Below are 16,113 nucleotides of genomic sequence, written 5' to 3'. Positions count from 1 at the left end.
TTCAGAATGGATGTGTAGCATAATTATAGGTATCCTAAAGGTAGTTTAACATCTTTTCGGTAGGATTTAATAGTTTCAATGATTTTTAGGCTGTTAGGGCCACTCAATTATACATTACAGTGGTTTTACCATAGTGTCCGGCACAATAAAGTGCCTAAAACCCCCATGAAAGTTGTTGAATGTGGCTCATCCTATCAGATTTTAGAGCTGCAGCTCTCTGGGCTTGCAACTGTACCATCTCAACACTCATGTTGTCAAACTCACTGTTCAAGGACTTGATGGCGCAGTGCTGCTTCTGGCCATCTGGTTCGAGCAGAGTTCCGTGGAATACGCAGCCAAAGTGCCCTAGTGCACACAAAGACAGGAAAAGATGCAGACATTATCAGCACATCAATCTATCAAAGCATTTTATGCTCGAGCGAAGTGTGGGCATAGCAGGTGCGTATCGCGTCGAGTCCAAAAGCAAGAACAATGGAGTGTGAATATATTGTACTGGGACAACAATTGATCTGTTATACTCAAACTTTCTCTCTCTGAGTCTCTTCGTCTCACGCAGTCTGATTCTTTGTACTTTCTAAATCACAAAAACTGACATGTAAACCCTACAGTATGAGGTTTGTTTTAGTTTCTACTGTACACCTGCTTGTTTAATTTTGTTTTAGCACCTTTTTTGATGAGAGACAATACAGATGGTATGCAGAATGGGATCTGGAAATGTTGCAAGCTTTCACATCACGGAAATAAATTACATTTTAAAATATATTCAAATAGAAAACAGTTATTTTAAATTGTGATAACATTTCACAATATTACAGTTTTTACTGCATTTTTGATCAAATAAATGCACCTTTGTTGTTGAGCATACCATACTTTTCAAAGACATCTTACCGACAACAAACTTTTGAATGGCTGTGTACATTATTATGGCAACTGCTATAGCGTTATTGACCGATATTCAAAAATGTTATGACTAATTGGCTAGATGTAATCTGCATGATTTGAAGTTAAGTATAATTCATGTCTGTAGCACATGACTTAGTTTTATAATTAAGGCTGTTAAAATCTCTGACCCTAATAATGAGCCATAGTAATAGTGAGACTTTGCAAAACAGACGCATAAAAGAATGACTGTAAGAATGCTGTGAAATATGAACTTGAACAGAACGTCTGGAGGGCAGCGTGGTGTATAACTGAAAGATTAACCAATTACAAGTGTCTGGGCAGGGTATTCTCTCTAATGAGGGCATGGAGAACAGAGGGCGAGAGAGAGTCGGAGGGTTTGTGTTGAAATAATAGAGCGTGGAGTGCTGTAATCTCTCTCCAGCTCTGCTATCACGTCTTCCCAGATGGCAGCCGAGTCAGATTACCGACAGGGAGCCCTGAGACGGCCCAACAATGAGCCTGGAATTTAACACGGGAACAAATCACCACACATGCCACCCCGAGCACCCCAACATACTCACATGCACGCATGGCCTCTTCCTCTCGCTCTATAAATCGCTTTGTGTCACATGCACAAACATGGGCATACACACCCACAGGGACTTGGTTTTCCCACAGGGGTGATGGGTTTTAGGAGTATTGTGCAGGGGTTTGGGGAGGACTGGAGAGTGGTTTTCACCTGAGCTGAGCACCATAGTAAATATGATACACACGTTCATACCCCCACTTCTGTAGTACAATAAGAGGACGGGCAATTTAACGTTCAAATGTCCAACCTGCCGGGCTGATTGTCACAGTTTAATCTGTTAACTTTAACCACGTCTGAAACTGATTCCCTCAGCTAAATCCCTCAATTTGAGCTATTGGATTTCTTGTAATGCACCTTTTTTGCAAAGCTTTGTTGCCAAATGTGCTTGTAAGTTACAATAACAGTACAAAGAAACTAGATTTTTGGGTTGATGACAAATAAAACTGTCCAAGAAAAAGGAAAAATATCTAGTTTAAAACTTGTATTTTTTAAAAGAGGCTTACTGACCTTGACACAAATACAGCTGTCCTCTCTATGATTTCTTTTCATGTTTTATGCTATTTTTTTCTGAAGGTTGGTCGCAAACCTCATGACTTTTATTTGGCAGACAAAAGTTTTTCAAATATTAATAATATTTTTACATAACTGGTTCACTGACTTCCTGGTTTTAAGAAAACTTTTAATGAGACTTTTCTTCATTTAGATATCAGGACAGCTGTATCACATTTGTTAATTTATACCCCTAAAAATATCCAAATTATTTTTAATTAATCATAGTATTCAAGTGTGTTCAAGCCATTTTATGTATAATTTTTTTAATAAATTAATAACAAATATCAAACCTAAGTATGAGCAATGGTAATGGGGTGCTTGCCAAGATACCCAAAAACCTTTATTTTGTAAAAGTAAACTACTGTTCAACAGTTTGGGGGATGGTAAGGTTCTTTTTTTTATTATTAATACAGCAAGGATGCATTTAATTTATCAAAAGTGACAGTAAAACATTTATAATGTGTAATGCTGTTCAGTTGAACTTTCTACTCATCAAAGAATCCTGACAAAAAGTATCATTGTTTCCACAAAAATATTAAGTAGCACAGTTGTTTTCAACATTGATAATAATAAGAAACGTTTCTTGAGCAGCAAATCATCGTATTAAAATGATTTCTAAAGGATCATGTGACACTGAAGACTGGAGTAATGATGCTGAAAATTCAGCTTTGCATCCCAGGAATAAATTACATTTTAAAATATACTCAAATAGAAAACAGTTATTTTAAATTGTAATAATATTTCAAAATATTACAGTTTTTTTATTTTTATCAAATAAATGCAGCTTTGATGAGCAGAAGAGACTTCTTTTAAAAACGTTAAAAAAAATCGTACCAACCCCAAATGTTTGAATATCAACAAGCAGTAATGACCATAATTTTAACACTGATTGTGTTCCCTCACCTCTCCCGATGATCTCATTCACATGCAAGAGCAGATCTTCCCGGGCGATGACCACATGCTGCACTTCCTTCAGCAGCTCAGGGTGGAGGCTGCCCAGATCTATGGGCGCATTAGAGGGCAACAGTGGAGACGCCAGATCCCCTTCCATCTGCCCCAGCATTGGAGACAGGTCCACATGGGCATGTGCGTAGAGATGAGGCCGGCAGGACTCTGTCTGTGACAGAGGCAAGTTTTGGTCTGCAAGGCAATGGGGTCGAGAGGTCAAAAGTCAATGACTTGTTCGCAGAGGCCTGGGGTCACCTGAACAAAGCAGGGAAAGTCTGGGAGGCAGAGTCATTACACCAACTACAAAGAGCTGAGGAAATTCTAAACCCGTCTACACAGATGAGAGGGGATTTTTTTGTCTTTTCAGACAAAAAAGGAGGCAGAGGCAAAGCACAGAAGCATGTAATATCTTCAGATAGAGAGTGGAGAGAACAGAGGGTAAGGTCAGAAAGCGTATGTGTTTGGAGAACTGGGAAAAAAGTTGCCTTTCTCCGATGATTTAAGACCAGTCTTCACTATCCAGAGCCGTGAAGAGAAAAAAAGCAAAGCTGGTCTGAGATCAGCAGATAAGGCAAACCTCCACCAGCGTGTGTTTTGCGAGAGGCAGCAAAGCGTGAGAACATACCCTCAAGCAAAGTGGTTCTATAGTCCACCGACTCGTGAGAGACCATTTCATTAGTCGGACTGACACTCCTCGCGTTTGCCAACATGTCCAAGTGCGGAATGTGAGCCCGGCCGTCATACCAAACCATAGCCTTAGCTAAATCTACAACCAGAAAGAGACAGAGGGTGAGAGAGAGACCAAGGAGAGGAAAAAAGGGACAGATCGCTCCACCATTGACTTCAGCAGCGTCAACTCCCACAAACAAACCCAGAAACCCCTCTCTTTCTTTATCTCACAGTCTCATAGCATTCAAATTCAGTTCATTTCATTTCAAATAACCATCAGCAAGTTCAACATCTCTGGTTATGAGAGCAGCTGGAATCAGAGGTGGTTGCTAAACTGACTTCTGAATGAAAAGCGAATTACTGCCAAAAAAATAATAATTCTTAATCTGTAATTTTCCTTGTTGTCCAGTAAAAATATCTAAACATCCTTAAAACAAGATAACTTGATAAACAAAACTGCATAAGATGATATTAAAACATATTTTTGTCCGGAAAATACATATTAATAATGTTTTTGTTTTTTTGCAAGACAGGCTTATCCGCTGCATCTAAAGCTGTTTTGAATAATAAAGTTTTCCATTCTGGATATAAAAGTCGATATTTGCATATATCGATATAAATCTGCTCTTTAGCTATACAAATGATGTGGAACATTTGCATGGAAAGTGTTGCACATTTAACTTGAAAAGCCACAGGAGGCTTCAAAAACAGCTTAAAGCTTATAAATGAAAACAGACAGTCACATACCATCAATATGCTTCTTCCTCTTGATGCAAACAAAGACTCCGATCAGGAGCAGTAGAAGGACGGACACACACACTCCTCCTGTTATCAGTATACTGTAGTCCTGGTCTTGGGCCAAGACCACACGACCTAGGATCACGGATGATGTGGCCTGCTTCCACTACAGTGGATACACAAATTACTTCATGTTATTTTCAGTAAATATTAGTGACCATAGCACCTAATTTTGTAATTATATTGATTTATTTAAAAAAATATTATATAATCACTTTTGCAGGATTTTAAGCTATAACATAAACATATTATACAAAATAACATTATATAAATATTTTTAGAGAAGCATCTGTCTGATTAATCAGCAAATTTTTTAGACCAAAAGCAAATATTATCACAAAGACAAGCAAGTATGTGCAAAACTACAACTAGGGAACATCTATGCCATCACATCTGCGACACATTTGCTTCAGATTTCATATGCCGCAAAGTGTTTACATTTGAACCTCCAACATCACAACAATCCATCTAGAAACATCCTCAGGGAGCGTTTACACTCAGAGAAAGGGCTTCACTGCTCATAAAGCAGCATGGCAAAATGAAACACACATCCACTGCAGGCAGGAGGGGAAATTGGATCAGAGATAGAGCCTCTCTTATGTGGTGCAGTGTTATTGAGTTTGGGCTGAGATGAGTTTTACCGCGCTATATTGTGATGGGGTCAGATTAGAGCATCGTGTCACACGCACGCTGTCCGTCTCTCCCTGACAGATAAGCACTTTATGCTGAGACCAACGCTTCCTTGATCTTTGCACCAATCATATCAGACTGTCTGGGGCCAGAATCGGGGCCTGAAACGTTTTTTTTTAATGTTCTTGTTGAGCTAATGGTGACCAGAAAGGAAATACAAGAAAGGCAGGTGGACCCTGATATATAAAAATGAGCACCTTTGAGGAAATTACTCATTGATATTAATCCTCATATCCAGGAGGGATATGGGTTTTGGAGTTAATCTGGAAACTATAATCATTTGGCAACCCAGAGGCCTCTTCTAAGATCAGAAATAGCTCATGTTTGGTACTTTGAGAGACTTCTGGAACAAGCAGGGCAGAGTTGGCTGGCTGACGAGTGGCTCTTATGGGGGCCGTCTGGACTGGAGTGGTCTGAAGTGGAATAGAGAATGAAAGAGTCTTGTACCTCCACCTCCAGCTCTTTGGCAGCTGTCTGGAGCTCCATGGGTATGGTGCATTCGAGCGTGTTGCCCACCAAAGTGACGCTCTCACAAGTCCGGTTCGAAACTCTCAGCACCTCGCCGTTTTTCACCGCCTCCTGATTCACAGGGGGGACCTGCAAGGGAAAATGAAAGAAAGGTAAGATGATAAAAAAAATAAAAATAATTGCCTCACTTTAAATTGCCCCATGACTGAGTGTGTATATGGGGCATATAGTTTGTGCAGCGTCTACCCCTTTAAACTCAGCCAGCTCTGCTGTATGGAGCAGAGCAGAAGGCAATAAAGACAGCGATCACATTCCTCACATGACAGCCTGGGCTTTACAGATTGGACACACTCCACTATTGCACCTGTTACCATACAGCACCGGCCAGCCTGAGATCCAATACGAACAGGCACACATACACTTACAAGTAAGACCCAGCTCCCTAGAGGAGATTAGGCCATTCACAAAAAGAAAATGATCACAAATGTAAAAAAAAATCAAAATATTTATCACACACAAACACACACATTTATTTATATATATTTGTTTTTCTTTCTTCTCACCTAGATCATACAGGACATGACATGATATGACCCTATGCTTACAAGACAAACAGGTTCCATAGCCTTTTAATAAATTTGAAAAAGAAAAGTATCATATTTGCATACGTGTTCTGTAATACCTGCCAAACAAGGTTGTATATCGTTTTTATGTTGCAATAAATAAAAAATATTTATATCTATTTCCTATTTTTTTTTAAATATATACTTTTATTTAAATGAAAAAGATATAAATAAATAGTGTGTGTATAAGCCATTCTTTTTCATTAAATAGTATGATTTTATATAATTCAAAGGTAGATTAAAATTTTACTTTAAAAAAAATTAGCACTTAAAAAGCAAACGTCCAGGCAAATCTCCATTGGCACCAGTAACACTTGCAATCTCTGACATTTTGATAAACCCCTTGAGCGTCAGCAGTGCTGCCAAGTGCAATTTTATTTCCCTAAAGAAGGCCTTAAGTATCAAGCTGCAAAATCTAAACAAACAGACTGCATGGGAATAAAGTGCATGATCTGAGTGATAGGGCAGTTTAATGACAATTAAGCTAAACTGAGCCTGCTGTTGTGCCCATTATTGAATATAGTGGCTTTAAATGAGCCTAAGCGGTACACAACGTTTAGTGTGTCTCTATGTGTGTGCGCGTATCTGTGTCCCAAGAGGGGTACCGAGGGATTTGATGCTGATGTCTCGCATGGGAAGAAAAAGTAGATCTCACGCGACCTCTCTCCCCCCTCCCCTTCACAACAGCTGCGTTTGACTATTGAGTGGCGGTTTTAAAAAAAAAAAGTCTACTCTTATATTTCATTGTTAAAAATTCTGAGTTTTTTCACCAGCCTAACCTCACCAGTGCAAAGGATCTCACCATCAATGTGTCAGAGGCTGTAACCTTCAGGGAACGAGAACAATGTGAAAGATGGAGGTGCGCAATGGGAAACGAACTAAACTTCCTGTTTTGTTTCAGTATTGTTTACTTCCAACTCAATGAGCAATGTGAATCAGTCTGTGTATGTGTGTTCGTCTGAGATCAAATATCAAACTGCTTTCCTGCAGAGCATCGCTCTTACCTTAATCTCCAGAATGCTCTTGTTGCCTCGCGGTGTAACGGTGGGCGGCTGAAACTTCTCAAACTTGGGATCTTCCACATAAAGTAGGTCGTACTGATCGGTGGAGAAACCGTCTAACACAAAGGTCATTTTTGTGGCAACTGGAGGCTGAACACCGAGGCCTTTCAGGGAGGGCGTGATACAATGGATATTTCGCTTATCCTCATCATGACTGCAGGTCTAGGCATAGAGAAAAAGACAAACACAAATATTAGCCTCTGTCGTTATAGTTGTGCCAAGTCAATGCTGAGGCATGTTACATTCTTTTGTGTGGCCAATTCGTTTTATCTTTTGTTTGTTTTGGAGTAAAGCATCTTTATTTATAAGTTTCATACAAGTCTTTAGTGTTTAACCAAGGGCCAAGTTTTCTCAAGAGTCGGGGTGATTACATGACTGAGCATATTTAAGTTCAGATTTCAGAGGCTTTCTAGAAAACATTCAAACAGCAAACATTATTTACATTACATTTACGCATTTGGCAGATGCTAATATCTTGCATGTTCTGTGTTTCAGTGAAAGCATTGAAATACTATAATTTAAAATAACTCTTTTCTGTTTTAATGCATTTAAAAATGTCATTCATTCCTGTGTTGGATTATTTTACTCCAGTCTTCAGTGTCACGATCCTTCAGAAATCATTCTAATACGCTGATCAATTTAATGTTCCCTTGCTGAATATTCACTTCTCAAAAAATAAAATCTTACTGACCCTAAACCTTTGAACAGTAATGTATATTACTTTTTTAAACCAGATGTGAGACACATCCATTTGCATACCATACATCGCAAACTTTAAGAGCAGTGGACAAGGAGCCTTTGTGAGATTGAAGATCTGTTTCAATGCAATTATGCATGAGTTGCAACTCAAAAGCTTCACATGCCAGCTGTGGCTCTAGCCCTGCCAGGTCTTGCCACACACCATTTTCATTCCACATTACAACACCACAACTGCCCATTTTACAGTATGCCTGTTATTTGCACGTCACCGGCATGTAATTAGCTGTCCTTATGAGAACGTTCAACTTCATAATAAAGCATAACCCTAGAGCAAGAGACACATTCAAATTGTTCGATGCCATTATTTATGAACATAAGGCATCCGAGTCGTCTTTGCTCCAAGACTTCCATCCAGCAAACCTGTGTCTCCCTCTGCACACTTGGCAGGTTAACAAAGCTCTAGAGTCGAAAAACAAAGAAATTCTCACTTCACATAAGTGTCGTTTCAGAGTCAAATGCCCACACCGGTTTAGGTCACAGTAAATATTTGTAATCACATAAAAGACATTGATATTTTATATTGCCAAAAAGGCAATTAAGTCCTTGACTTGGGAGTTCACATAAAGATCAGATATACTCAGAAACAAATTTAAAGATAATGGATGAAGATACCTTAACAAAGTAACTGATTGCTATTCCTCACTATATATGGCTTTGTATACTTTATAAATACTCACTATATATTTCCTGACAACATCTTTCCTTCGCTAATGCTCTTTGTTGAGCAATATCTCCGATGGAAATCAAAAACCATTATCACTGAAGAGAGCGAGCTATGAAAAAGTATATGAAAAAATTAACACACGTGTATTTGAATAGCAACTCTTTGCATATTAAGAGTTCTGAAGACTCATTTGCTGAGACTAGTCAAATACTTGTAAAGTAGTTTGGCTTGGTGTGCTGCTCGACAAACACAACCTTTAATTGTTTATAATAGATCGAGTATCTCAAAGGGCTTAAGGGGGTTGAATAACAGCTGCTAAAGAAAGCAGCCAAAGGATGATGGGAGACACTGAAAACATTTCAAATTGGTGTTTGGGGAATAGATATACCCGTTGTCAGTTAAAGTGATGTTTTATTGCAGTATTTTCATGGGAAGTTATCATATACTATAGGTATTTCCACTGATATAACCATCTTTGATGGCTCCTTTCAATGTGTTTTTGATGTGTACTAATACATATGAAGTAGAGGTTGACCAATATTAAACTCTATGCGTTTAATGCAAGGCAATAAAGAGATTATTGTGCCAATACTAGTCAAATCTATATACTTATATCTACTTTCCTTAACAGGGTGACCTAAAGAGAAGCCACATGAGTTTACAACGACTAAAGCCAGATATAGTTTGAGTCATCAAAATACCAATAATTACCAAAAAAAAAAGATTTTATGCATAATGCAGGACTTTTAGCAACTTTTAACATAAACAATCCCGAAATACATGGATTATAATTTTGAAATGTCTATGCTTTACTACCTCCAGATGCTCATTCAAAAAGAGAAGGGAGATAAATCCATCTACACATATTACAATTCAAAAACCATAACATAAACATGTCGAAATTCATCAACAGTAGATTATAAGCAATCACTTAGCATAAACAGTGCCACCTTTTGACTTTGAACAGCACTCACATTTATTTAATTCAATCAAAGATATTTGAAGTTTAATATTCACACTGTGATTCCTGTTTTCAAAACCAAATTTAAGACATCTTAAAATGATAATTAGGATTTAAGATATTTTTATGGCCTTAAATTTGATCAAACTGAATTGAAGACATTTCAAGACTTCAAGATCCACAGGAACCCTGTTTTAAAGGGGGTAAAGCTAAGGAAGGAATTTCGGATATCATGAGGCAAAGTGGAGTAAGGTGTCAGCAAGACCATTCTGAGATGAGAAAGCCAGATTTTGGTATGTATAGAGAGGGATCCGGCATGAAAATGACCCCCTTTGAATCCCAAAAACAGGTGTTGTTCTTGCTTGAAACCCCTCTGTGGTGTCTGGAGCATGTTAGAGTCCTGTTAACACCCCTCACTTCCTATAGGAGAGTCCAAGACAAAGCAAAACTTGAACATGACCCTTGGTTAGTAACAAGAAGAATAAGATGCCATACCCCCTAAACAAATAAAACCCTCTCAGGTTTGCTCCTGATCGTGGGCAGTGCCAATCGCCAGCGACAAGCTGCAGCCTGTGAAAAATGCTTTTTATGTTGGTGGGAAAGGCGAGATTGGCTGATCCCTGGATTAAGCAGAGATCTCAGAAGTAGATATTCAAGAACGCTCTTGAGATTTCTTCCATTTCTCCTGAGCCACCACAATTTGCCTTGGGTCTTTTCGCTCCTTCATTTGGCCCGCAGAGCTTTTCCATGTATGATTGCAAGAGGAACTAAAATGCAACTGATGGAGGGATTCGCAGTGTCCCGAACGAAATCGAGATCACTGTCCGCTTTTCTTTCATTTTAGGCCTGTCAGCAGCTAGATTGTGAATGCAGCCCACAAGAAACCTGAGCTACTGACCACTTTTCTGTTTCGGCCATCGTTGATCGAACCTCAGCGTAACAGATGACAGCTCAACTCGGGTTACACAGTCGTAGTCAGTGTGATTCAGAAAAAAGCTGACAGAAGACAGGAAGTGTTCGACCACAATGCTCCCCAATAAAAGTGAGGGGAAAAAAACAATAAACCTCTTGTGCTTTACAAATTAGGGAAAGAATATTGTCTCAACCCCCACTGTTTATAGAGAAGAATTTACAGGCTGACAGCTGCAGAGCCATCTTAAATCATTTGGAAGGATAGCCTGCATTTCATGCCGTCTCTGCTCATTTTGTGTTCTAGATGCCTTAAGAAAAGGCAGAAATATTCCTCTTTCAAGTGAGCTTAAAATCATTGAAAACCCATCACGTGTTTTTTTTAAATGGCTTTAAGTACAGTATCTTTGATTTGAGATAAACGAGTGAGATAATTACCGTAAGTACCTTGATGTTTTGAGGTGGGAAATTTTGAATGTGAATGGAAATGAAGAGATACAATTAGAATGAAGATGTGTGTCAGTACGAGTCCTGTCTTGGACTATAACTAATACTTGTATGCTTAAGATTAGATAGCTTTGTTCACATGCACTGTTCCACTGCACGACCACACTCCACCCCCACAGAAATCAGATAAGCGGAAACTGTGTGTAAATTAGTATTTGTCTGGTCCCATTGAGAGAGGAGCAGATCAGGTTAACAGCTCTCAGGAAATGAGATGTGAAAGTGTTTTCAAATGGTTGAAGAAACTTGAATAGAAAAGAAAATCAGACACATTACATAAAAAAATATATATATATTATTTTTAATAATAATTTTTATTTCATTTAATTAGGAGCTAGAAGTGATAATCATATAAAGAACATTGTGAGTGCTTTTTCCAAGTGCAGTTCTGAAACATTGCTTCCTTCATTTCTCAGATCAGCAGATCTGCTTCACTATTCAGTGGGGTTAATGATACTAACATGCATGTGACATGGGAGGAAAGGTATTTGATGTCTCGGCACTCTGTGTGGGCCGTGTACAGAACACTCACCACTTGGAAAAGTTTGCCCTCTGTGGCGGCAGTGAGAACCATCTGAGGTTGGAGAGCTGAGTGGAGGTAGAAACCATGCACTGTCACTGTGCTTCCTCCACTGTGGACACACACGCACACAAAAACCTTGCTGTTAAATGCATATTTATGCACTCTTCCAGTTGCACATGTTAAGTCGCTAAATGTTAGCTGCAGGACTGACCTGATAAAGGAATGCTTGGGCTGGATGCTGGAGATGTGTGGGTTCTCGTTGTAGGTGTAGCTGACAGGAGCTTCACGAATCACTCCATCAATGTGCAGCTGTACCTTGTGTTGGGATGGTGATGGCTGAGGTGGTGTCCGACAAGTCAACATTGTGGCTGAAATGCTGCAGAAAGACAAAAACAATGTTTTAAACAGACACGTATGCATAATAGTGGTGTTTTGCTCCTGAACAAATCTTTTAAGTGAACCAAAAGACCAACATCATGACAAAAAGTTTTTTTTTAAATACTAGGACTATAAAATCGATTAGTTGCGATTAATCACAACTAACATAAAAGTTTACATAATTTTAAAAGTGTTATATTATTAAATGTATGTATATCATGTCACGTATGTGTATATATATATATACTATATATATATATATATATATATATATATATATATATGTATATATATTTATTTATTTATATTTATACAGTATATATGTATGTATGTGTATATACTATATATATGATAATTTAACAATATACACATATATTATGTAAACAAACTTTTGTTAGATCTGATTAATCACGATTAATCACGATTAATTGATTAAACACTTCAATTTTGAAGTGTTTCCAAATGAAGAAACCAGAGTAGATGTGAATGATGCTTAAACACTCTCTGACTCTTAGTAGATTTGTAGACATGCAAACCTCTGCAGCACACAGGTAGCGTTTCCCATTGTGACCAGTTGAAAATTTCCACTGTCCAGGAATGAACCAGTGATAGTGAGCATTGTTCCGCCAGACTTGGGCCCAAACTCAGGGAAGATCTCTGTGATAACTGGGTTCTAGACAGATAAAACATTGTGTTAGTAAAGTAAAACTAATTCACACATTAAGGGTCTTTGACAGAAATAACATTGATGATATTAGTATCGGTTTTTATTTTTGTTGCATCATGCTAGGGAGGCCCCAACGTAGTTTAGATCTCATTGGTCCAAAATCCTGCTCCAAAATCCACATATCTGTACAAGCATACTAATTGGTTTATATTTTTTGACGCTTACAGTGTAGACAGAAAATGTATTTGGCGCTGGTTAGGACACCATGTAACCTTAACTCAACTCCAAATAAGTGGGGGAAAAAAAAGAATAGATTAACATCCTTGGGTCCTTGTGCACTATGAAAACTGCAATACTGGAAAATAAGTCAAAAACACATTACTCGAAAGTGTGCTTAAGTACTTATACTGTGATTTGTGAGTATTCTTACCACAAATGAGAAACCATCTTTCTGGGCCTGTTCCTTGCCACTGCGCACCCTGACCACAGAGTCAATGCTGGATGCGTTCACATGATCTAGTCCGCAGACCAACCTGACATAACAACACAAAGACATAAACATCTCCCGCTAAAAACAGCGAACAAGACGTGGTTGTAAACTGGTGGAGTAAGCAGGCTATTAGTCCACACTAATTTAATGATAACTCTACTACTCGGCAGAAACTACACAGGAGCTATTCTCCGAGGGAATTTCTCCTTTCCTCTCACAATAGGACGGCTGTAGGGTGGTATGTCCGGGGGCACAAAACCTCATGAGTTTAGTGTCTTAATGGTACTATAGTTTGACATGGAAGGCCAAGATGCACAATAGAGCACTTTTGCAGACCAATTTAATGTTCTGCAGGGTTGCAACACGAGCACTATGTTGAGAATGTGACCTTGCATGTTTCTGAAGTTGTATTTACACAGAGTGCAAGAGGATTTGCTTACATTCAAGTGCAATGTTTATTTATTTACAACTAACTAATTTTAAATAAGCCTCTCAAATAAATTATTTATCAACTTACCGATTATTGCTACTGTCTTTCCTCTCCAATTTACACTTTGTTCCAGCAACAATCACATTGATCAGCTTGGTATCAAAACGATCTTTCTTATTAAAACCAAAGTTTTTGCCACAGATTGTCACGTTGGTGTGGCCTCCGAGTGGAGCAGAGGAAGGAGAAATCTAGGAAAAGAAAGAAGCTGTGAGGTAAAATTGTGACAGTGTTTTTCTTTCAGTGTCTACCCTCCTGCTGTGTGTCTTTATGCCAAGCATTTTCTCTGCTCATGAGGTTGGTAACCACTGACAATAATTTGTTTTGGTTATAGGGACACTCTGAAGGCAGGGGGTCTTCCAGTAAATGGTGATGGAGACAAAAACTGAGAACAAAACAACTTTCCTGTCTTTGTTTGTGCTTTAGTCTCTTGTGTTAAAACTGCCCTTTAGGTTGAGCCACCAGCTGAGATTAAGAACCTTAAAGGTGAAGTGTGTAAGTTTTTTCAATGGTAATTTAATTTAATTTAATTTAATTACATTTTATTTTTTTATTTTATTCATAATATGTATGTAAAACAGTTTTGTTTTCTATGTGGTTTCTGAAGTCCTGGTTCTGAGATGTTAGTTATTTATTGATAAGCAGATGGTGTCGCTTTGAACACATGGACGAGAAGGCCTAATTTTGGCTCAGAGTTAATAATTAAGTGTTCAGATCACCACTTATCATAAGCAAAGGCTCTTACGCAAATACAAATATAGTTCATGCTGCTCTGCAGCAATGCATGGATTTAGAGGAGGCACAGAAGGGCAAACAAATTCCTTCTGATATTTAGAATCAATTTACGTCTTTAAAAGAAGACCAGAGGTCCTTGAAATCCATGCATCAGTGCTTATCCCTGAAAATATCAATGAAGGTCAGAGTTTCATATGTGCTCTCTGTACTTAGAAAGCACTCATTCTATTAGCTACATACTATTAGCTGCTTTAAAACCATGGTAATGTTGTTTATGAGCAGGCAGGGTGGTTACCGTGGTGATGAGGAGAGGGCAGGAGTCCTGGATCCAATGGGAGGGGGAGCACTGAGGAGCCCTCATGCAGCGATCGGTGGTCTTGCACCATCCGCAGCCCATGAAGGATGGGGCCATGAGACAAGAGCTACAAGTCCACAGTTGCTCACATCCAGGGCCTATCAGAGGAACCTTGGAGACCTGAGAGGGTGCACACAAACAATATCACACTTAAATTACATTTATTCATTTAGAAGGTGGTTTTATCCAAAGCAACGTTTTGACAACATTTTTCAGAGGAGACTTTACTTACTGTTGCAGTCATACCCTGTTTACTATATCAGTTAGTCTAAAATCACCAGTGTGTTTGCTATCTATTCACTAGTGATTATTCTGAAAATATATGACCCATTTCCCTAACACATTTTAAGAATGGCTGTGTCGTTCACCTTGTTTCCTGTTACCAACAATAAGGAGCCGTCGTGACGCTGTGGAGACAGCAGGGCCATCTCTGAGGACACGGGGAGCGTGTCCAAGCGGAAGTCTACATGCGGCTCGGTTTTGCCAAAGCGGGAAACCACCACCTGTAGAGGATGCCAACAAAAATGGATGACCTTTTACATCAAAAGCCTAAACGGTAAGCGCAGGACCTTAATAGAGAATGTTTATGTTTACAAAAAGACCTCAACAGCATGGTTATCCTTTACTGGAATACGGCTGCATTCCACATTGATGATTAAATGCTGCTATTGCATGATTTAAACAATGTGGTTCTGGTGAAGGTTATTTATAGTTGACACATTCGGGAACACGTCAATAGAAGGTCACATCTTGAAATCGGTCTAAAAAAATGTATTATGTTGTTGTTGTTTTTCACAGAAATGAGGCCTATTTAAGGACCATTAAGATATTTTGCAGTATGACCTTAAAAATGCAATAAAACAATAAAATAATAAATAAAATAAAATCATATTTTAATAATAAAATACAAAATACAATCGTTTTATGATTTTTGACAGACAAGACATATTGTGAGATTCACCTACATAATGTTGGTACCACTTTCAAACTCTGAGATTATACAATATCTTATTCCTGAAAAACTGAAATTCTGCGTGAGTTGGAGCTGGTGCAAAACCCTGTTATTTTTTCCTACCAGGTTATAAATCTTTAAATTACAGATCATGTCTGGAACTTTCCTTGGGAAAAAGGAAGAATCAAAGGAGGACGCAATCTAGAGGCAGTCTTTGTGAAGGAACAGCCTCTGCTTTGCTATGGATACTGTAATAACCGGTGTCTCTGCCTTTCAGGGCAAAAGATGACAGATTGAACTGCGATGACTGTGGTTGATGGCAAGGAGTGGGAACAGACAAAAGCTTAGGCCTGTAGGCAAGTGCAGACGTAAAGACCTCTGTCTATCTGGCATGTTGGGAGGTGTCAGAACAGTGGCTCCATCCACACACCTGGACTAACATTTATCAT

At 38.6% G+C, this 16,113-nt stretch overlaps 1 protein-coding gene across 1 annotated transcript in view; it reads right to left on the bottom strand.

The window, feature by feature from the left end:
- Positions 1-16,113, bottom strand: part of met (MET proto-oncogene, receptor tyrosine kinase) — a 43,379-nt gene that overhangs the window by 7,473 nt on the left and 19,793 nt on the right. Inside the window, exons 4-16 of the mRNA XM_081355703.1 lie at positions 15,081-15,215; positions 14,653-14,832; positions 13,653-13,813; positions 13,076-13,178; positions 12,515-12,651; positions 11,812-11,976; positions 11,610-11,709; positions 7,224-7,442; positions 5,576-5,725; positions 4,388-4,544; positions 3,597-3,737; positions 2,927-3,163; positions 265-345 (exon numbers count right to left, since the gene is read on the bottom strand). Of these exons, the coding sequence (XP_081211829.1) occupies positions 265-345; positions 2,927-3,163; positions 3,597-3,737; positions 4,388-4,544; positions 5,576-5,725; positions 7,224-7,442; positions 11,610-11,709; positions 11,812-11,976; positions 12,515-12,651; positions 13,076-13,178; positions 13,653-13,813; positions 14,653-14,832; positions 15,081-15,215 (1,966 nt within the window). The remainder of the gene's footprint in view (positions 1-264; positions 346-2,926; positions 3,164-3,596; positions 3,738-4,387; positions 4,545-5,575; positions 5,726-7,223; positions 7,443-11,609; positions 11,710-11,811; positions 11,977-12,514; positions 12,652-13,075; positions 13,179-13,652; positions 13,814-14,652; positions 14,833-15,080; positions 15,216-16,113) is intronic.

Source organism: Scardinius erythrophthalmus, assembly GCF_964197995.2.
Source record: "Scardinius erythrophthalmus genome assembly, chromosome: 24".
NCBI lineage: Eukaryota > Metazoa > Chordata > Actinopteri > Cypriniformes > Leuciscidae > Scardinius > Scardinius erythrophthalmus.
This window is presented reverse-complemented; position numbering and strand designations above follow the sequence as displayed.